General features: G+C 37.1%; 1 protein-coding gene across 50 annotated transcripts in view; it reads left to right on the forward strand.

The window, feature by feature from the left end:
• The first annotated feature begins 3,333 nt into the window (after positions 1-3,333).
• The window catches only part of igfn1.4 (immunoglobulin like and fibronectin type III domain containing 1, tandem duplicate 4), a 38,374-nt gene continuing 18,148 nt past the window's right edge, over positions 3,334-23,559 (forward strand). For 33 of the 50 annotated variants that reach the window (XM_044348782.1, XM_044348785.1, XM_044348819.1 and 30 more), the window contains exons 1-19: positions 3,334-3,415; positions 6,866-6,893; positions 7,868-7,958; positions 9,353-9,385; positions 9,996-10,118; positions 10,578-10,717; positions 11,166-11,265; positions 11,562-11,643; positions 11,733-11,925; positions 12,111-12,224; positions 12,656-12,824; positions 12,944-13,210; positions 13,409-13,615; positions 14,635-14,679; positions 16,895-16,945; positions 17,439-17,504; positions 18,776-18,841; positions 20,138-20,203; positions 21,881-21,946. In XM_044348782.1, the coding sequence (XP_044204717.1) occupies positions 7,913-7,958; positions 9,353-9,385; positions 9,996-10,118; positions 10,578-10,717; positions 11,166-11,265; positions 11,562-11,643; positions 11,733-11,925; positions 12,111-12,224; positions 12,656-12,824; positions 12,944-13,210; positions 13,409-13,615; positions 14,635-14,679; positions 16,895-16,945; positions 17,439-17,504; positions 18,776-18,841; positions 20,138-20,203; positions 21,881-21,946 (1,834 nt within the window). In that variant the 5' untranslated portion in view covers positions 3,334-3,415; positions 6,866-6,893; positions 7,868-7,912. The remainder of the gene's footprint in view (positions 3,416-6,865; positions 6,894-7,867; positions 7,959-9,352; positions 9,386-9,995; positions 10,119-10,577; positions 10,718-11,165; positions 11,266-11,561; positions 11,644-11,732; positions 11,926-12,110; positions 12,225-12,655; positions 12,825-12,943; positions 13,211-13,408; positions 13,616-14,634; positions 14,680-16,894; positions 16,946-17,438; positions 17,505-18,775; positions 18,842-20,137; positions 20,204-21,880; positions 21,947-23,559) is intronic. The other 17 variants (XM_044348790.1, XM_044348806.1, XM_044348792.1 and 14 more) reach the window with 16 other exon arrangements.

The following is a 23,559-nucleotide window of genomic DNA, read 5'->3' on the forward strand; positions in this document are numbered from 1 at the left end:
CAGACCGACCGATAACATGTTCTGGCCACAATTTCTGTCTATACACAGACTCAGGCACTGGCCTTGCCTCTACCTTTATCTATTACATGCAGGTAAAATCAAACCATTCATTATTCTATTATAATTATTATATTATATTTATATCTGTATACTATAAACCCATGCGCAACTATGAAGTATCTTTGCTGCGATCACATTCAGTTTAGTCCTGGCATACAGTACTCTGAGGCATTTATTGAGGTGGTCCATTTTCAACTTCACATGCACTGTTTCCGCTTTGCCAACTGTCACATGGCTTCAAATTTCTCTTTTACTGCGAGCATGTGGTTGGAGGCTTTCAGAAGATATTGCATGTCTATTATAGAAAGTCATAAATGATAAAATTTCATGTGCATGACAAAGTGCAACCTTACAAAACAACTGTCTATGTCCCTGTGTAAAGTTCTCGGGCGCCCTAATATCATCAGTAGCCATATGGCATCCTGTTATTATTGACACAAGTCTTTACAGGGAGTTTATTGTACTAGGCTTTGAAATTTAAAAGCCTCTAAACAATCCAAACAAGCAAATAGTGTTTGACAATTCTGAGTGAGATGCTATGAAGGAGTTTCCTGTAATTTGGCAAAAAAGAAGGACACTATCTTCCTCTGACAACATGGATGCTTTTTCTCCATTTAACAAGAAAGTTTTAGTGTAGTTTAATTACAAACACACGGAATAGGTCAATGCAGTGTACTTTCCTATGAAAATAAATATGAAAATGAAAAAAAAAAACAAGTCTGCCCTAACACAGATGGGGTTACCTTTTTCCACATTGTATTGGGTTGCTTAACGTTAGGTTTGTTTTGTCATTGTTTGGATGGAAGAATTCAAAGCCTCTGACTTCAGTGACCCTTTGTAATAAATGCCTTCAAGAACACCAGGCCTCTCATATCAGCTTCCCATGCCTGAGAACAGTCGTAGTTCCTGTGCCACACATCTGCTTTTATTACATGGCTTGAAATATCCACACACACACCCACACACACACACACAATCGTGCTCAAACTGAGCATAGCTCTGTTATTACTGAGGCCACAATAACTAGGTTGTGGTTTAAAGTGCCAGCAGCCAGACTCCAAGAGAAATCTGAATGACTTCTAGCATGTCAGTAAATACCCTCAAGGTGGTCAGTGTGTTCCAACAGATTAACAGTACATTTCTCATTGTTGAAAGGAATTTTTTGACATTTCAAATTCTGAAATTAACGAGTAAAACTATTTGTTAACTACAACAACAAATTGATTTAAGGATTATTTACAGAGTTGTTTTCCTTCCTCTTATGTGGCTGATGCAGATCTCAATTATAAAAATGATCTGTGAGTGTAAAACTTATTGGCGGTGTTGATTTATAGAAACACTGGTATCACTGTGACTTTTACATTTAGAGTTCTTCATTTTAATTAATTGATTAGTAAAATAAACATCTTATTACCCGTGAATTCAACTTTCAATGTCAAGCTGGCCAGTGGCAGTTAAGTCCTCCTCAGAGACACTCCTATCCAATCAGCAGATTTACACAGAAAAGTTAAAGGGGAATCAAGAAAGTTACTGTGCCATTTTCGCCTAATGTGATGATATGTTCTGACAGGTACTCACAATATCACGTCAGCCCATGCTCTCTTTACACAAAACTTTCAGTCATCTATTTAAACAACAATAATCTCACTGTACAGTATGTATACTCACATCTGGTCATATCTGTCAGGCTAATAAAACTGAGACTGCACAGCCATGCGGTTAATAAAGCCCAAATGAAATTCCAGTGGACCTACAACCTGTCACTTGGAGATATAGAGTATGTGTTGGGTAGGTGTAGGTGTTGTTGGTGATTTTCTCACATCAACAGTGGGGCTAGTCTATTAAAGAACACCTTGAGTCATAACATATATTAGAAAGCCCAATGCTGAGGCATATTTACATTTAAATGAATTTCAGATAAAGACAAGTCTTTTATGCCTAATAACTGACAGAGCACAATCAAATACACCTGGTACTTAGCTTTGAATAGGTTAAAACTCCATTAGAACAGTGCAGCCATTATGATTTAACAAATTATTGTTGGCCATCACCTGAAATAAGAAAAAATTGGTCCTCCAGCTTTGTTATTGGTGAAGGTTCACCAAAATACAGCCCTATGTGATGGGATATTCTGACTCTGTCTTTATAGACATAGTTAGGCAGATTACTAACTGATTAAAACAAACCTGTCAATGCTGTAAAATAATTGTTTAAATGTATAGCTTTTTATGTTTTTTTGATTTGCATACACACTTGCCTGCCAAACATGATGCCTTAATGATTAGTATTTTGATGTGAAGCCTGTAAAAAACCTACATGAGGCTGGAAAAACACAACTGACATCTCAGTGGAGAATTCTTTAATGTATTTTCCTACTAGTTCTTCTACTTAAAAAGTACTGTAGCCTCTGGTATTATATTAACTTTGAGATGACAAGGAATTTGTAACATTAAACTATCTAATTTCCAAGGACAAGTCTGTGGCACACTTGACAATTTTTCAGGGATCCTGGCCTCACACTCATGTTTACAGTTGCGATTCCAGACTGCTCAAAGACCCCCAATAAACACATTGTATTTTTAGATGGTGTCAATAGGATAGAAGTCATTAGTGCATCTAAACATTAATATAATGTTTTGTTGTTCTTGTAAAATCACAAGAGTGTCAGCATGAGCATACTTGGCTGTCAACACTAAGCTTTGACTAAAAACTTGTTCTTACTTTCAGCATCACAATCTGCTTAAGATAATACTGACATTCCATCTTTATTAAACAGCCAACAAAAAGACCAAACACAGTGTCTGTGTAGGTTTAACTCAAAATTATAACTGAAGTCCACATTTCCTGTTAAGGTTTGCCTTTCCAAAGGTGTAGAGTTAAAGTAATCTGTAAATATTGTAAATGATAACATGAAAGGATGAGGATACAGTATCAGTCACATTGTAGAACTATTATAGTACAATTTCAAAACAACAGTAAAAACATGCAGTATAGTGGACAATAGAGGGTCTTTGAGGTAATTCCATTTTCATGCATAAAATGCATCTCATTTTGACCATATCTCCCAGGGAAGCTCATACATTTTCCAACAAGAAGCCATAGTCATAGTCATCCCAACGTGAGGCTTGTAGACAACCTTGGCTTTCCCTCCTCCCCCTCGCTAGAGGTTGTGATTTATGCCAAAAACAAAAAAGCAATCCCCTTTCTTGGCAGGCACCGCGTCTGACAACGTGGGTGCTTGTCGCAGAGTCACTGGCATTCCTGTAAGGATTTAATAGCTTGTAGACCAGGGAGGCAACACTCAAATATCAGACTGAGAAGCAGCACCACTCAAGAGGATCAGAGGAGTACGGAGGTAAGTTCATCATTCATCTTACATACAGCACCACTCTTAAATGGAGGTGTTAAGTATTGAGCTTCGGATACAGTCTTTAACACTGAACTAATCCTGTTGCTGATTCGCTCTTAACTAGTCCACAGACACACTCATTTAATGTGGCAAACTGTGGAATGTGTTTGCCTATAAACACAATTGAGGCGCTCCGTTTTTAGAGGGTGCTCTGATATATAATGTTTTAGTTTTCCATTATTCTATTCAGTACTAGTACAGTCAAATGGTTTCGTGATTTTGCTGCTCTAATGTTTGCTCCAAATGTGTAATTTTGTCAGAATTTTGTGTTAGTGTTAAATTCAAAGCTTGTACAAATTTAACCAAGAAGACTCTCTGAGTCATTTTTTATAGAAAGTGCAAACATATGCTAATGTATACTTGCAATTGCAACAGTGACTTCTCATAACATTTTCAATTAACAACTAAAATGTGTGTTGTCACCAAATCTTATGCAAACAACTTTTGAAAGTTAGTAAATCAAAATATCTTATTAATATTCATATTTCTGTCTCTATGTTCTATCATATACATACAGTATAGCTAATCACCAAACATAAGCTAAGTTAAACACCATTCAAAAGTCCATTGGTGACTTCATGGCTAGTCAATAGTTTTTAACAACCAAAAAGCTTTAAAAAAAAATGTAAACACTTTCCCATGACACTTAGAAAAGAATCCTTTTTTCAAAAGCTTTCTTATTAATATCTGCCACAACACTGCCCAATAAATGCTTATCTGTTTACTTATTTGTCCTTTTTTACTGCTAATGAAAAATATACATTGTAAACCATAATATCTCTCTGTAACTAAGGCAAAAAAGTTTGGTAATAACCCAAAATAAGAAAACTGTTAGGCAAACCTGCTGCTGCACATGTTTAGCATCAATATCAACTCCCTAGATAGCTACACGCTTTCTGAACATGCCCTTAGTAGTATCTTGCTTTTAATCATTTTTATGATGCGCTCAGTCTCTGAGTATACTGTCCCGTGCTGTATTTCATTGCTGGTCACATAAGCAGCATGCAGCTCAGGCCACATGAAACCCATAAAAACTAACTCTCACAGCATGGAGACGATTCGCTTAGCGCCGTGTCAGAAGCCAAGTACACAGAACACGTTTTAAGCAATCCTAAAACTAAAAAACAGTCCAGTTTTAAAAGTCTGTTAAGCTCAAAAATATAAAATTCTGACAACCAGCCTTCCAGAGCACATCATGTGATTAAAAAAAAGAAACAAATCTAGTTCAATCAAATGCAATTTGTAGTCATAGGAAGAGCTCACTCACCACAACTGTAGTTAAAGCATGTTCAGCACGATTTTTTCTGTTACCATTTACAGTACTGCTTAGAAAAATAAGATAGTGATGATAATGATGACACCGATTTAGTTGCTGTAATGAAAAGCCAAGCTAGTGCGGTTAGGTGCTAATTGAAAACTATTATTTATAAAGAGTTGGGGTGTAATAAAGATCGATTACATATCTTTTTTTTTTTTTTTTGCGTCAGAGCACCATAATAAGGTTTTAATTAGTGATTAAATTTGCTGTACTGAACAGATTGCACTGTAGTACAACTCACTCATCATGTCAACATTGATTTACAAGCATATTAAGATGTTAGAGATGGGATGTTCACAGTTTATGTGGCATGTGACCTATCATATGACAATCCAGTTTACTCATCTTCCAACAGCCGTAGACCAGCAACACCCTAGAATATCACGCGCCTATATTGGGTGGTGTTGGGTTTGTACAAAATACTATACATGAGAGAGGTAACGTGTCACAGAACATCTCAGAAATAAAAGTTCAATGTGCTTAATCTACCAGAAGTCACTGGGCCGATAGATTTGAAGTGTTTTTTGGAACATTTATCAATGCTGATATGTAATTGTTCAGTCAGGTTAATTTGTCCATATATGGCTCAGTTCTTTAGCGGAAATCACGATTTAGTTCTGCAATAGCGCTTGCTGGTACCTCATGACAGGAAGTAACAGCAGCTTGTTAGCCCTGCCAACGACTGCACAGAGTTCTAGAGATAGTAAAATCAATCAGTCAGTTGGTTATTCATACAGTCTGTCAGTTAGTGGGTGTGTGTGTCTATTTACCTTTTCACCTCAAGGTATAAGGAGCTTTACAGTCTAAAGTGACTGTTGGGGTTGCAATAGACTGTATTGCTTTCATACCCTGGTTTGCAATTAGATCGAGACCTTCTGCTACAGCCAAAGAGATGCTTTTCTCTGCAGCTCATGCACAATGCAAAATAGAGTCATGCATTACCTCTAATGTGCATGTGCAGACACATCAAACAGTTGGGAAAAAAGAGCCATATAATCTAAAATTACAATTACAAATTACAATTAGCAGGGCTGTTACGCTTCGCAATTCTAACAAGTACTGGGGCTGGGGAAATGGTCCAGAGCAGAGCTACAGAGTTCAGACAGCATCAGCAAAATTTAGTTTAAGGAAACACATTTTCCCAATGAATCACCCACATTTACTCTTAGCCATTCTTCATACTCATACATATTGAATGACTGAATGTCCCCTCTGGATTGTTTTAATCAATTTCAAGTCAAATAACCATAACAAACATACAGTATGTTTGTGTGTGGTGGTGATGGTGATGGGGCTATGAGGGTAAGTAGAGGATGCAGCTTACAATCAATATCCATCCACCAAAATCAACAAAAGACCTAGGACTGCTGTAACAGAAAATATATTGTAGCTCCAGGCAATCCCCTTCCTGTTGTCACAGTCACCTTTACTACAAAACTAATATCTGAACCTGAACTATGATTAAGATGTAGATTCTTGGGTCATGCAACAGAGAATGACTTGGGAAAGAGATTAACTGTAATTTACAGCAGCTTAAATCACCCACAGGTTTTTCTCTCTCTATTTTCCACCCTATGACCTGGTTTTGGGAGGATTATCATTAAAGGTCTTAACAATCTCAATACAATTTCCTACATATTATGGCATCACACTTAAAGGAAATAGGCTGTTACTCTGGACAGAAAGGTTGCTCTAATAGTAGTGACTTCTTTTAACATTAGCTAAATATCTAGCCAAAATGTTAGCAAATCCTGCCAAAGATCAAATTCCATGAGGCTGCAAAAGAGTGGCCAGCTTCAGTTCAGGGCTGGCATGACTAAAGCATCAATTAATGGATGTTTATTTGCTTCTTTGCCAAGAGTTAGCTCGGCATGAAGACTGGAAGCAGGGGTTAAAAGCAAGTCTGGCCCTCTCTAAAGTTCAAAAATATACCAAACATCATGTCTAAAGTTCACTAATTAAAATATTGTACCTTGTTTGTTTAATCCACACATAAAGAGAAATGTAGAAATGACAATTTGTGTTTTTTACATGTGTTTTACATGTTGTAACCTCCCCATGTATTTCTTGTCAAACAGCAGCCGGGCCCAGTGACTTTGGACTAAGGTAATCTTGAGGTTGCCAAGCAACCAGTGTAGACTCCACAACTTTTGAGTGTCTTTGGTGTGATTGTGTCTTAAGACAGAGTTACTTTAAATACTCCTGAAATCTTAGTGCAACAAGCACACACTGGAGAGAAGCAAATGGTTTTTGGCAATACATACAATAATGTACAGTCATGTGATGTTATTCAGTCATGTGACGTTAATATACCCTATGCCAGGCATACACATATACATGTAGTTTGCTTTCTAAATAAACATTTCTGCAAATCCCATTAAGCCCCAGCAACACAGAATCTGTTACAATTACATGTTCCATCAGTTTATTTTTATGAGGTGACATTTGTCATTCTAAGTTTAGCAACCATGTGGTGTAATGAAAGATAGCTATGTACTAGCAGAGCACCCCACTGTGATTGGAACCAACAGATCATAAAAATATTAATTTGATAAGCATGCAATAATTTTAAAATCAAGCCAGTATGCTGCAGCTTAAAGTGAGAACAAAAAACCCTTAGTAATGTAAGTTTAAGCCTGGTGTAAAATTGTGTCATGTTGTTAATATGAAATGCTACACTCCAGTTCTAATTTTAAGAGGATTTTATTTTTGGGGAATGTGATAACGCTCAGCATACAGCAAGCAGCTGCATGGCGTGCAGCCACAGATGATCACGTTTTGTGTCTTCTACTGTATCTCTTAAATCTATAGTTAAATAATGGTCATGGGTAATGTTTTGGCAGACCTTTTTTTAGCATGAAAAGGAACCTTTTCACCATCAATTGAGGCTGTCAGGCAGGTCTTATGCCAAAACTGAATCCTTGAAACAACATTATTTTTCCAACAATACTGCAGATTTACAGTGACTTATCAACTGTGTTGTGGAAAAATGAGAGGAGAAATTAGGTTTCCTAGTCCTGCTGTTTGGATGGATTAGTACAGCAGCAAATACTTAAATCATCCTCCATCATCTTTTACAGTTTGGGGACTTTTGCTGATTCCACCGAGGAACAAAAAGACCCAAGATGTTTAAAAGAACAAAAGTGACGGATGGGACGGCCACTGGCCAAGGTAAGCAATAAAATATGATCTCATCTTCGAAAAGAGGCACTGAAGAACACCGTCCAACATCAAACTAGTGTGTCTCTACAATATTGGCTTCTCAACAGTTTGTTTCTGTTCTTTTCTTTCAAACTATGATCTGATACAACAATGAGGTGACATGTAACCAAATAAAATCAATGATCATTATATTATTATTACTATTATTATCATTATTATCATTATTATAATTATTATTATTATTAGTAGTAGTAGTAGTAGTATTCAATAATGTAATTATTTGTAATACCCTACCAAATCATCAGGTCAAATCATCAAGTCTTATGATTAGGAGAACATTGAACAGTTACATGCATTGTGTCCATAAGAAATATCTTAAAATACTGTATATTTCAAACAAAGTTATCTTCAGTCAGTATTTGATCTCCTTGACAGAGTCTGACAAAGACACTTATATCACTTACTCACACAGAATCCATCACACCAGGGTAGAAAGGAGATCCATTTGTGAACAAATCTAAAGAAAATAGTAAATATATCTAACTGCAAGCATTAGTTGTGTAATGTCGATGATTGTTTGTGTGTTTGAATCAATTGTGTAATGTGTAATGCTGATGATTCAATTCAAATGGTTAATTACAGGCTGTTATCAAGGCTACATTGTACCCACACAGACTTCTACTTTTGCTTTTACACTTTGGCTGTAATACAATTAAAATCAGATTGACATTATTCACAGAGTACAAGACTGACTTTGTACATTAGTAACAACATTTAAACTGAATAGCACGTGCACACAGTCTATTAAAGAGGAACAGGAGCTCATAAAGTAGGTAGACATACTGTACATTGCAAAATAATCACACCGCTGTAAACTGCATAGGTTGATTGCATTGCTAGGCTATTAATGTTGTAGTATGTGGCATTAGTTCATGCTATATACTTGTCCCTGTACAAGTGTTAAATAAATGAAATGCTGCCATTGCTAGGACAAATGTAACACCTACCCAAAGTCTGTAATTAAAAGTCTGAGGGATAAGTCAGATAAACATTATATGCATACAACTCCTGTGTACCTAAACATAGGTAGCAGAATTGCATATTTTCATATACTTTGGTAATTTGGTGCATTCATAAGTGGTAGTTCACATGTGGTATAGTGTTGCACCTTGACAATGACAAACAATAAAAATGTTGCTAAAAATATGAAATTGTTTAACCTGTGCTGATGTTATTTAGCTGAATCTTGTAAATCTCATAATGTAGCCATTCCACACACCTATTGCTGTCCTAGTATCATATTTACGGTCCCTCAGTTTAATTATTTAAGTCTAATCCATTATCCAGTGCTTATGCTATGCTTACATGTGCTGTATATGCTCTTTAACATATGCCTTTATTAGGTCCTGATGCAGAGAATTGGGATGGTAAAGAAGGTAGGCTTAGAGAACCAAAGAGAAGCCCGTCGTCAGCTGTCTCTTTATTTTTTCTCTCCCTACTGCTCACGAAGGCATGAAGTACTGATATGCAATGGAATTATTAATATTCTGTAGCGCACATGTATTTTGTGCGTGGATATGTGGGTGCATTACCACATATCTGTTCTCAGGGTGGAATGTAGGCATGGATTCCCAAGGAAAAAGGTTAAAAAGATAAATGTTACTGAAATGTAAATGTAGTGAAAATGTGACACAATTTGTAAAAGTCTGAGACCACTTTCCCTTTGGACCCCACTGTATACAATATGTATGTGTGGCTCTCCACACCAGAGCCACACATACATATTGTATATAGTGGGGTCCAATATGAAAATGGTCTCAGACTTTTGGACCCCACTGTGGCTCTGAATGATAACAAACTGGTAGATTTTAACATTAAACATTCTAATATTTCATGTATTAGAATGTGTTCCAGCATGGTTTATTGGGTGAAGATTTGATTACAAAACAACAGAGTTTGAAGGTTGGATAATGATAATGGTCATGTTTTTTTATTCTTTTGTGTCAAATGCATTGTCACTGACATTTCATTTTCATATGTTGACAGTGGGATTCAGGAAAAAATCTAAGGTCCCTGGGGTGATGATTACTCAGTATATTGAGAAGCTGCCAGAGGGAAAGAGCCATCCAGACTTCACCCGCAAGCCAATTGCTTTGACCATCCAAGAAGGTAGGACTAGGATTGCATAAGAATCATTTTAAACATTGATATCACAAAATATTCCAAGGTGGAATTTCCATGATTCTGCATAATGGATTAGATCCATGAATTTTGTGCAAGGCCAGAGGGAGCAGAGCCCTGCCATTCAACACCCAGATTCCTGCGTCAGTCAGATAGAATTAAACACACTATGACTTTGATTTTAAAAGCAGAAAAAGTGATTAGATGATCAAAAATCAATGCTATCATTTTGCAGAGGACAAATTTTCCACTAGTTGTCTTAAAAGTATGCATATAAGTATTAAGCATTTGTTGTAATGAATGTACAGTATATTATAATGCAAGAAATATACATATATGACACAACAAGGTTTGAATAAACATATCTGCATTTGTTTACTGTGTTTCCAAAACAATAACAACATGAGGTGACCTTGCCTGTATCTTTTTTTTTTTTTTTTTTTACAGGCAAATTTGCTTTTTTTAAAGCCATTGTCACTGGAGACCCAAAGCCAACTGTAGTATGGAGCAGAAATAATGGAGATGTGTCTGATCCAGCAAGATATCAGTCCAAATACGATCCCAACTCCAATGAGCATACATTTGAGGCAAGTGATATGGGTTATCAAATCTCAGTGATACTATACAGCAACATGCTGATGTAAAGGAATGATAAAAATAGCACAGAGGAAGAACTAGATAAGAAGACAGAGAAAAGGAGAGGTAAGAAAGAATATATTTGATTACATCAAGGTCATACAGCCTGCCAACCGATCAGTATTTGCTTTGCTGATTACTTTTTCTTCAATGTGGATGGAAAACGGGATTTTACTCATCCTGAGAGGGGCACACTCAACACAGTCAGTTTCATGAAAAAACAAATCTACTCCCTTATCCCCTCAACTCACTGCTGTTTGAGGATGATAATGTAAAATAAAAAAGTCTTATTCTATTCTCATTTAAAGTAGACATTATTGTGTGAAACATGTTGACAAAGCCGACTTCATCAAACACTGGGTCCATTGCTGTATATTTTACATGTTTTATATCTTCCAGATGCCACATGTTAAGCCAGACCAAGCAGATACCTATAAATGTTTTGCCAAAAATGAATATGGACAAGCCATGGTCACAGTTGTTCTGAATGTTATTGAAGGTAAGAATGGTTTTCTTGTTATGCCTTTAACAAATCAATGTATGTAATATTATACTTCTTTCAAGAAGATGTAGCTTTCCTAAACCAAAGCAGAGTCACTCAATCTACAGCATGCAGATTCAAGCATACTCCCAAATCTTCTTCAACTGAATACGCTTGTATCCAAATTTGACACTCTACTATCCCATACCTTTGAGTCTATTACACACATTCCAATACCCATCCCGTAGCAGTCCCTCTTGTATGTTGTTTAATTACATGATTGTATTCATTTAAGTGCCTTCTTCTGTTTTCAGTTGGTTTCAAAATGACAAAAGCCCCACAACAACAAGCAGAAGTCGCCAATTGCAATTTTAAGAAAGTACTAAAAAGGAGAAGGTTGGTTTGTGTTACATAAGTTGATAGTCTTTTTTGTTATATACATTTACGATATTGTTCAACTAATCACAACCTATTTTCATTTCTAGTAAAGTAGTTCCCAAAGCTGAGGAACCAGAGAAAAAAGAAGGAGAAATTGATCCTAAATTTTGGGAGCTCTTAATGAGTGCTGACAAAAAAGACTATGAGAGAATCTGTGCAGAGTTTGGAGTGACTGACTTTCGCTGGATGCTCAAGAAACTAAATGAAATGAAGAGGGAAAGAGAGGAGGAACAAGCTGAGGTTTGTCATTTGTGATATTTGCATATTTGGTTTGTTTCCTTTTTTCTGTATATGCTGTACATACTTCGACAAATTTAAGTTTACTCCAGTAACAGAAGGCAATTCTTAAAGCATTAATTTGAAATAATGTTCAAATGATTGTTATCACAAATTGATATTTAATTCTTATTCTCTTTTTGACACAGTTCGTCAAAAACCTGTCAGACCTGAAACCTATCCACATCAATGCAGATGGAACTGCATCCTTTGAGCTTGAATTTGATCTTCTTGATCCAAGCAGCTCGATATACCTGTACAAGGTTAGTGTGAAAACAAGACTACATATCTAGAACTCTATTAGCATCCCTACAAAATGAGAGGTCATTGATAGCCCAATGAAATCAAAAACAGTCATCATCTCCACAACAAATTTAATTGCAATCTGCTTGTCAAGACATCTTTTGAGAACCAACATCCCCATCCACAGGCCCATCTGTTGGCAGTACCAATTTTCATACCTGTGTTTGAGAAGTGAGAGTCCCTTAACTAAGATATCTGCAACATGTCACTTAGTGTACAGTACAGTATAGCAGAGCATACAGTTTTGAGTTTGATGCTTGGATGAAGTCCTGCTATGATGCTTTCCATTGTAACTAAAAAAGTGGAATTTCTCCTGCTATTATCTTGCAGCTATATTTTGCAGGAATACTTTCAAGAATTAAGGAAGTTACATTGTATATTTCCCCCACAGGACGGTGAAATGATCCCATACACAAAGGAGTTGGGAGACAAGATGAAGCACTGCCTTAGAAAAGTCGGAAGAAAGTATATTTTCAGCATGAGGGATCTTATGCCAGAAGATGCTGGTTTCTACCAGCTGGATGTAGAAGATGTGAATATGTTTTCCACTGATTTTAAAAGTACGTTTTACATTTGAATACACAACAAATGAATGACCTTAACTGTGTTTTCAATAATTATCATTCATGCATATGTAACAAACTATTTAATTTAAAATGATTCACTTGTTATTTTTCAGTGGTGGATTTCTTGGTGAAAATTCAGGAAGTGAAGGCAATGGAGAGAGAAGACGCCGTTTTTGAGTGTGTCATATCAGCCCCCTTGTCCAAGCTTATGTGGTTTGGCAAGAATATGCCACTGGAACAAGGGGATAAATATGACATTGAAGTTTCAGAAGACAAGCTCATTCACAGGCTCGTTGTCAAAGACTGCATGGTAGTAGACAAAGGAATTTATGCTGCCTGTGCAGGAATAAAATCATGCAATGCATGGCTTGTTGTTGAAGGTAAGATATTGCAGTCTACGAAAAGACTGTAACTGATAATGTAGTGTATCATAAAGTAATGGATAAAGATTATGGTTTGTAATGGCATCATGAGAAATAACAAGGTACTCAATTCATTGTACAAGTTATTACTTTTTTTGTCATAATATGGCATTTTCAAGTGTTCACCCACTGCAAATCTCTTTCTCTTTTATTTAGCTGATAAAGGTGCACCTAAGGGCAAGAAAACAGCAAGGAAAACAACAAGGGCAGGAGGATCTGGGACAGATCTTCAGAAGGTTGCCCAAGAGCAACAACAAATACTGGATAAGGAGAGAGAGGAAAGGAAAGAAAAAATTAAAGCTGCTAGAGAAGCTGCGGCAGAAGCAGCTGCGGCAGAGGAACCTGAAAAAACAGCAGATTCCGGTAAAGCTCCATCAAAATCAAGAAAGAATGCAGACCCCAAGACTTATGAAACTGTGTTGAATTTGAAAATAAGGGAGGCATATTGGCAGGGCACTAAAAGATATCAAATGGGAATATCTGGTGATTTCTGATGAATTCAGAGATTATCAGTGATTTTAAGCCCCTGCAAAACTGCCATGAATGCAAAACAGGAGGAGGAAGGAAATTATTTCCTGTCTGTCTGCACTGTGCGTGACTTGGGAATCCCCCCCCATGTCCATTTGCATAGACTAAACAACATTTGTGTTGAATCACTTTAAATGACCAAATCTCAGGAATTATTTCAGGAATTTATGAAAGTATTACATCCGTTTTACTTCCTACAAACATGCTCCTTATAATGAACCCTGCTGCCACTATAATTCTCAACCCAAGGGAGGTGAAGTTCAAAATCTAAACAGTGTGCAAAAAAGATAAGGAATCTTTCATCTTGAATCACTGTGATGCCAATTCACACTGGACTTGTATCATAAAATGACCTCTGTGCTTTATAAAATATGTAAATATGGTAGGGGAGGGAATCTGGAATTTTACTTGAAAGACACAGGAGATTCTTACAGGATAAAGGACACAGATAACCTAATCCCAGAAGAACTCCATGTAATACTACTACAATGCAAACCTGGCTACATTAGTAATTCATTTTTTTAAAATTTGATTCATTTTTTAAATAAAAATTACAAAACCCAAACTCATGTATTTTAGTTAGGACAGAGGTCAAAACATCTTAAAATTATAAAACTGTACCATAAAATATCACTTACAGTAAAAAGATAGGATTTTGCCATTCATTACACAACCAGTACAACACTGTTTCAATGTACTTATTGTCTTGGTTCAACCGCATTCTCTCATCTAGTCCTTCACCTTTCCATTTGTTTCCCATTGATTTTTGTTAAAATGTTCATCAATTTGCATGCAATACTTGCTATGATAAGTTGTTTATAGGGCAACTACTAACTAGCTTTAACGGTTGATAGGAGCGGGAAAGGATAAAGGTGCAGCAGTGAAGGTGGAACGCATTGGTAAGATATAAGAATGATTGTGGTGACCTCTGCATGAATACACAGTTGAATATGACAGCTTTTTTTTAAATTATGGCTTCAGTCATCAGTTTTTCTTTATCCTGGTAGCCTTTACTTTGAACCTCTGCATTAAATATTGAGGTCATTGTAATGTTTTTGGGGTTTTTATGTTGTGTTGTCAACTCATTATGTGACTGTCTGCCTCTTTAAGGTAAGTTTTGCGTCCTGGCATTGAATGAATGTTCTTTGCAACGATAGAGTTTACTATACTATTGCACAAGAATATATTGTATTCTTCACTTTGCTCACTGATTAAATGTCTGTTTTGTGTTTTGGTGTCTCATGCTGAAGTATACTCAAAATAAGTTGAATATTACCCATTAGAACTTTCTAAATTCAGATTATTTTCACGTCCCAACAATTTACTCTCTAAAACTTATGCAGATCTTATTTATTATATCTTATTTATGTATCAACCGGTAATTGCAAAGAAACTGATTTCTGTATTAGGCACCATGCAGTACCAGAGCTTGTGCATCTTTTAGCTTCTTTTTCTATGAATCATTTAAACTTGCTGCAACTGTATTTTCCAAAGCGTGCTGTAGTTTTTTGGGATTTTTGGGATTGTGTTTTTTCCATTATTCAATAAGCAGTCATTTTACTGCTGTATGGAAATGATCTTGCAGAGATTTAACATGTTTGAGTAAGGTAATTTATCATAATGAATATCATGGCTGCTTTTACGTTTTACGTTGATGCTGTTCACTTCAGTATGGTTGCATTTGCAGGCTGATTGGAAGATTGAATAACAGTCTCGATCTCTACACGGATTACCTATCTAAAGCAAGTTAAGTCTCTGCTAGTTGATTTTCACACTCCCCTCCAGACAGATTCTCCCTCACTGAGAATTTAAGATAAATGTGAAAATATGGAGGTACCTTGAGCTCCATATCCCACCCTCCACCACCACTGCTGCTCTGAAAAAGATGACTATAGCAAACACAATACAACTACACAAACCATACACATCATTTAAAATAATATGTGAAGCTGATTCTAACCATGTTATTTCTGTATGATTATTACTTAACTGCAAAACAACTCCACCAGTTAGCTATAACTTTTTCTGAGCACCAGATCTAGCTAACACCTGTACCTCTTACAGTTGGCTATTGCCAACAGGTGTAACAAAAGTTACATGTGTTTCATGAACAAAGCTTTCTTTTGAGACTTATTATTTATTTGTGTTATTCATTGGTACCACTCACTGTGGTGGTCTCAGAATAAACTTTTGACAAGATGTCAGATGTGACCAAAACCCAGATTAAGTGTTACAATGCAGCTGACAGTGCTTTCACCATGGTAATCCTTGGCGAATAGGTGAAAGCTCCCAGCTCTATTTTGCATACTTAATCTGCACAATCTGTCCTGTTTGGTCACAGTTCAACCACTGAAGCATACCGTTTAGAAATTCCCTGAAAAGTAAATATTCTAAATGTAAGCCACTAGTTGTTATGTCACATATAGTAATCATTTTATATGTTCATTTCTCAAACACAGATTTCAGGGAGGCAACATTCTCACTTGATTTCTATTAATGTGAAAACTGCCTTCAGTACCAAACTCTGAACCATTAGTAATTTAATTTAAGTCATTTCTGAGTGGAGGTGGAATTCTAAAGGACACCAAATGATAAGACATTTCTCAAAATATCACTTATATCACCCCTGCATAATACTATGACTTTTTCCATTAAAAATACAATTTTATTGTCAAAATCTAAAATTGAGTGGCCCTATTACATTTCTAACAAAAAGTCCAAGGTGCAAGACATAAAAAACTGAGAAGAGAAGTCAAGGACAACTGTTCACAATTCTGCTGCCTGTGTCATTTTTAGACCTGTGTAAAAAAACAAAAAAAAAACACTAAAATAATTTGTCAACTCATATGAAAGTATTTAGAGTCATTTGTAATACTAAAGCAATGCAAATTTACAATGGGGAAAATGTAAACTCCATCCATTTCACTAACCCTTTGGCTCATGTGATGCTACAGCGAGTTTAAATGATTTTTAGAAAAATGCTTTAAAACACCAAAATGACCCTTAAATAAACATATTTTATATGACATCTTATTCATCCATAAATGAGTAAACAGATACAGCAACAGTCTGAAATGTTTTCAAACTGTCTGTGACTGTCGATTGAATATTTAGACAAAACATCTGTAGCAGCAACAACAACAGTAGCTGGGGACTCAGGAAGTGGTAAGAGAAACAACAGTGGAGCATATAGAAAGTAGATGCAGTAGTCTGCATTTTCTGCAGGCACGCATTTCAGAAAATGGGTGTGAAAGCTGGAAGCTGTTAGCTGCTGCACCTCCTAGCTGTTGGTGCTACTATCTGCTGCTACTGCTGCTGCCACTGCAACATACTGGGAAAGTATGTTGAAAAACTAGGCCTATCCTTAGTTTCCTGTTAACTCACAGTGGCAATTGGGGGCTTTTATTTTGAAAAACAGCCTCATGCTGAGCTTCCTGTTAAGATACAGTGGCTTTTATTCTGAAAATCAGAAATGACACTCCGTATGTGTGCGTGTCTGTGTAATTTTATGTTACTTTATGTGTATGTACACGTATATATGTATGTATGTATGTGTGTACATAATGTACGTATATATGTATGTGGTATTGCTCCCACACAATGAGGGAGTAATTTACTGAATCAAGTTTAAATGACTTACTGTTGTTATTACTGTTAGGCCACTCAGCTGGGAAAGCCAGTGGCGGTGCAAAGCAAGATGGATCACATGCAGATGCAGGAGGTGGTAAGACAAACAACAGCTGAGCGTATAGAAAGAAGATTCAGTAGTCTGCATTTTCTGCAGACACGCATTTCAGAAAATGCGTGAAAAAATGCGTGAAAGCTGGAAGCTGTTCGCTGCTGCTGCTCTACCACCCACTTGCAAATGCAGAAGGTGGTAAGAGCAACAACAGTGGAGCATATAGAAAGTAGATGCAGTAGTCTGCATTTTCTGCAGACACGCATTTCAGAAAATGCGTGAGTGCTGGAAGCTGTTAGCTGCTGCTGCTGCACCTCTCGCTTGCAAATGCAGGAGGTGGTAAGGGCAACAACAGTGGAGCATATAGAAAGTAGATGTAGTAGTCTGCATTTTCTGCAGGCACGCATTTCAGAAAATGCGTGTGAAAGCTGGAAGCTGTTAGCTGCTGCACCTCTCAGCTGTTGGTGCTGCCAACTGCTGCTATCGCTGCTGCCATTGCAACTTGCTGTGAATGATGAAAGCTCAAATACACTGGAAGTTGAAAGATGACAGAAATTGCTGAAGCAATGCTGAAAATGGCTGAAAAAACAGCTGATATTTACTGAAATGTATTGCTTTGAAGACTTGGAAGCTGAAAGATAAACTGGAGCTGAGAGCTGAAGTGCATTAGCTGAAGAAGCTGAGAGCTAAAACATGTTGCTGAAACAGCTGAAATCAAATGATATACACTCAAAATATAATATCTTAAAACTGTATAAGAGGAAATTCTTTGTATTAATATCAGATCCTATGGATCTTATTTTGAAAAACTAGGTCCATCCTGAGCTTCTTTTTAAAATGCATTTGCTCTATGGGACTTTCATTTTCAAAAAGAGCCTCATACTGAGCTTCCTGTCAACATACATTTACTCTATGAGGCATTTATTTCGAAAAAGAGCCTCATCCTGAATTTCCTCTTAAGTTACAGTTACTCTATTGGCTTTTATTTCAAAACACAGCTTCATCCCAAGCATCTTGTTACAATGGCTTTTATTCTGAAAATCAGAAATGACACTCTGTATATGTGTATGTGTGTGTATTAGGGAAAGTCCCCATAAAGATAGAAAAAACAGTTTGTGTGTGTGTGTGTGTGTATTTGTCTGTAGTTATGTGTTACTGTATGTGTATGTACAGGCACAACACTTATGTATGTATGTATGTATGTATGTATGTATGTAGGTAAAGAATGTATGTTTGCATGTGGTATTGCTCTCAGACAATGAGGGAGTCATTTACTGAGTCAAGTTTAAATGACTTACTGTTGTTATTCCTGTTAGGCCACTCAGCTGGGAAAGCAAGTGGCGGTGCACGGAAAGATGGATCAATTGCAGATGCAGGAGGTGGTAAGAGAAACAACAGCTGAGCATATAGAAAGTAGATGCAGTAGTCTGGATTTTCTGTAGACATGCATTTCAGAAAATGTGTGTGAGTGCTGGAAGCTGTTAGCTGCTGCTGCTGCTGCACCTCCCACTTGCAGCTGCAGGAGGTGGTAAGAGAAACAATATTAGAGCATATAAACAGTAGATGTGGTTGTCTGCATTTTCTGTAGACACGCATTTCAGAAAATGCGTGGGAGCTGGAAGCTGTTAGCTGTTGCACCTCCCACTTGAAGATGCAGGAGGTTGTAAGAGAAACAACAGTGGAGCATATAGAAATTAGATGCAGTAGTCTGCATTTTCTGCAGACACGCATTTCAGTAAATGCGTGTGAAAGCTGGAAGCTGTTAGCTGCTGCTGCTGCACCTCCCAGCTGTTGGTGCTGCCATCTGCTGCTACCGTTGCTGCCTGTGCAGCCTGCTGTGAATGATGAAAGCTCAAATACATTGGAAGTTGAAAGATGAAAAGAATTGCTGAAGCAATACTGAAAATGGCTTAAAAAACAGCTGAAATTAACTGAAAAGTATTGCTTTGAAGACTTGGAAGCTGAAAGGTAAAGCTAGAGCTGTGAGCTGAAGTGCATTAGCTGAAGAAGCTGAGAGTTAAAACATGTTGCTGAAACAGCTGAAATCAAATGATATACTCTCAAAGCTGGAAGCAGAAATGTAATGTCTTAAAACTGTGAAAGAAGAAATTCTTTGCATTAATATCAGATCCTAGGGATCTTATTTTGACAAACTAGGTCCATCCCTAGTTTCCTGTTAACACACGGTGGCATTTGGAGTCTTTTATTTTGAAAAACCAAACCTTATCCTGAGCGTCTTTTTAAAATAGTTATTCTATGGGGCTTTATTTTGAAAAAACAGCTTCATGCTGTGTTTCCTGAACATATATTTATTCTATGAGGCTTTTATTTTGAATAAAGAGCCTCATCAGGAACTTCCTCTAAAGATACAGTAACTCTATGGACTTTTATTTTTTTTAAAAGCCTCATACAGAGATTCTTGTTAAGATACAGTGGCTTTTACTATGACAATCAGAAATGACACTGTATGTGTGTGTGTGTTTGTGTGTGTGTTTGTGTGTAATTATGTGTTACTTTATGTGTATGTACAGGCACAACACATGTGTATATATATATGTATGTATGTATGTATTTACAGAATGTATGTATGTATGTACATATGTGGTATTGCTCCCACACAATGAGGGAGGAATTTACTGAATCAAGTTTAAATGACTTACTGTTGTTTTTACTGTTAGGCCACTCAGCTGGGAAAGCCAGTGGCGGTGCAAAGCAAGATGGATCACATGCAGATGCAGGAGGTGGTGAGAGAAACAATAGTTCAGCATATAGAAAATAGATGCAGTAGTCTGCATTTTCTGCAGACACGCATTTCAGAAAATGCGTGTTAGAGCTGGAAGCTGTTAGCTGCTGCTACTGCTGCTGCACCTTCCACTTGAAGATGCAGGAGGTGGTAAGAGAAACAACAATGGAGCATACACAAAGTAGATGCAGCAGTCTGCATTTTCTGCAGACACGCATTTCAGGAAATGCGAGTGAGAGCTGGAAGCTGTTAGCTGCTGCTGCTGCTGCTGCACCTCCCACTTGAAGATGCAGGAGGTGGTAAGAGAAATAATAGCTGAGCATATAGAAAGTAGATACAGTAGTCTGCATTTTCTGAACACACACATTTCAGAAAATGTGTGTGAGTGCTGGAAGCTGTTAGCTGCTGCTGGTGCACCTCCCATTTGCAGCTGCAGGAGGTGGTAAGAGAAACAATATTGGAGCATATAAACAGTAGATGCGGTTGTCTGCATTTTCTGTAGACAGGCATTTCAGAAAATGCGTGAGAGCTGGAAGCTGTTAGCTGTTGCACCTCCCACTTGAAGATGCAGGAGGTTGTAAGAATAACAACAGTGGAGCATATAGAAATTAGATGCAGTAGTCTGCATTTTCTGCAGACACGCATTTCAGTAAATGCGTGTGAAAGCTGGAAGCTGTTAGCTGCTGCTGCTGCACCTCCCAGCTGTTGGTGCTGCCATCTGCTGCTACCGTTGCTGCCTGTTCAGCCTGCTGTGAATGATGAAAGCTCAAATACATTGGGAGTTGAAAGATGAAAAGAATTGCTGAAGTAATACTGAAAATGGCTTAAAAAACAGCTGAAATTAACTGAAAAGTATTGCTTTGAAGACTTGGAAGCTGAAAGGTAAAGCTAGAGCTGTGAGCTGAAGTGCATTAGCTGAAGAAGCTGAGAGCTTAAACATGTTGCTGAAACAGCTTAAATCAAATGATATACTCTCAAAGCTGGAAGCAGAAATGTAATGTCTTAAAACTGTGAAAGAAGAAATTCTTTGTATTAATATCAGATCCTAGGGATCTTATTTTGACAAACTAGGTCCATGCCTAGTTTCCTGTTAACACACGGTGGCATTTGGAGTCTTTTATTTTGAAAAACCAAACCTCATCCTGAACGTCTTTTTAAAATACTTACTCTATGGGGCTTTTATTTTGAAAAACAGTTTCATGCTGTGTTTCCTGAACATATATTTATTCTATGAGGCTTTTATTTTGAATAAAGAGCCTCATCAGGAACTTCCTCTAAAGATACAGTAACTCTATGGACTTTTATTTTTTTAAAAAGCCTCATACAGAGATTCTTGTTAAGATAGAGAGGCTTTTACTCTGACAATCAGAAATGACACTCTGTATGTGTGTGTGTTTGTGTGTGTGTTTCTATGTAATTATGTGTTACTTTATGTGTATGTACAGGCACAACACATGTATATACATATATATATATATATGTATGTATATACACACACACACACACACACACACATACACACACACACATATATATGTATATATATATGTATATATATATGTATGTATTTACCGAATGTATGTATGTATGTATGTACATATGTGGTATTGCTCCCACACAATGAGAGAGGAATTTACTGAATCAAGTTTAAATGACTTACTGTTGTTTTTACTGTTAGGCCACTCAGCTGGGAAAGCCAGTGGCGGTGCAAAGCAAGATGGATCACCTGCAGATGCAGGAGGTGGTGAGAGAAATAACAGTTCAGCATATAAAAAATAGATGCAGTAGTCTGCATTTTCTGCAGACACGCATTTCAGAAAATGCGTGTGAGAGCTGGAAGCTGTTAGCTGCTGCTACTGCTGCTGCACCTTCCACTTGAAGATGCAGGAGGTGGTAAGAGAAACAACAGTGGAGTATACACAAAGTAGATACAGTAGTCTGCATTTTCTGTACCCACACATTTCAGAAAATGTGTGTGAGTGCTGGAAGCTGTTAGCTGCTGCTGCTGCAGCACCTCCCACTTGAAGATGCAGGAGGTGGTAAGAGAAACAACAGCTGAGCATATAGAAAGTAAATACAGTAGTCTGCATTTTCTGAACACACACATTTCAGAAAATGTGTGTGAGTGCTGGAAGCTGTTAGCTGCTGCTGGTGCACCTCCCATTTGCAGCTGCAGGAGGTGGTAAGAGAAACAATATTGGAGCATATAAACAATAGATGCGGTTGTCTGCATTTTCTGTAGACACGCATTTCAGAAAATGCGTGGGAGCTGGAAGCTATTAGCTGTTGCACCTCCCACTTGAAGATGCAGGGGGTTGTAAGAGAAACAACAGTGGAGCATATAGAAATTAGATGCAGTAGTCTGCATTTTCTGCAGACACGCATTTCAGTAAATGCGTGTGAAAGCCGGAAGCTGTTAGCTGTTGCTGCTGCACCTCCCAGCTGTTGGTGCTGCCTTCTGCTGCTACCGTTGCTGCCTGTGCAGCCTGCTGTGAATGATGAAAGCTGAAATACATTGGAAGTTAAAAGATGCAAAGAATTCCTGAAGCAATACTGAAAATGGCTTAAAAAACAGCTGAAATTAACTGAAATGTATTGCTTTGAAGACTTGGAAGCTGAAAGGTAAAGCTAGAGCTGTGAGCTGAAGTGCATTAGCTGAAGAAGCTGAGAGTTAAAACATGTTGCTGAAACAGCTGAAATCAAATGATATACTCTCAAAGCTGGAAGCAGAAATGTAATGTCTTAAAACTGTGAAAGAAGAAATTCTTTGCATTAATATCAGATCCTAGGGATCTTATTTTGAAAGACTAGGTCCATCCCTAGTTTCCTGTTAACACACAATGGCATTTGGAGTCTTTTATTTTGAAAAACCAAACCTCATCCTGAGCGTCTTTTTAAAATACAGTTACTCTATGTGGCTTTTATTTTGAAAAACAGCGTCATGCTGTGCTTCCTGAACATGAATTTATTCTATGAGGCTTTTATTTTGAAAAAAGAGCCTCATCAGGAACTTCCTCTAAAGATACAGTAACTCTATGGACTTTTATTTTTTTTAAAAAGCCTCATACAGAGGTTCTTGTTAAGATACAGTGGCTTTTACTCTGAAAATCAGAAATGACACTCTGTATGTGTGTGTGTTTCTGTGTGTGTTTCTGTGTAATTATGTGTTACTTTATGTGTATGTACAGGCACAACACATGTATATATACACACACACACACACACACACACACATATATATATATATATATATATATATATATATGTATGTATGTGTTTACAGAGTGTATGTATGTATATATGTACATATGTGGTATTGCTCCCACACAATGAGGGAGGAATTTACTGAATCAAGTT

The sequence above is a fragment of the Thunnus albacares genome, chromosome 4, assembly GCF_914725855.1.
Source record: "Thunnus albacares chromosome 4, fThuAlb1.1, whole genome shotgun sequence".
Classification (NCBI taxonomy): domain Eukaryota; kingdom Metazoa; phylum Chordata; class Actinopteri; order Scombriformes; family Scombridae; genus Thunnus; species Thunnus albacares.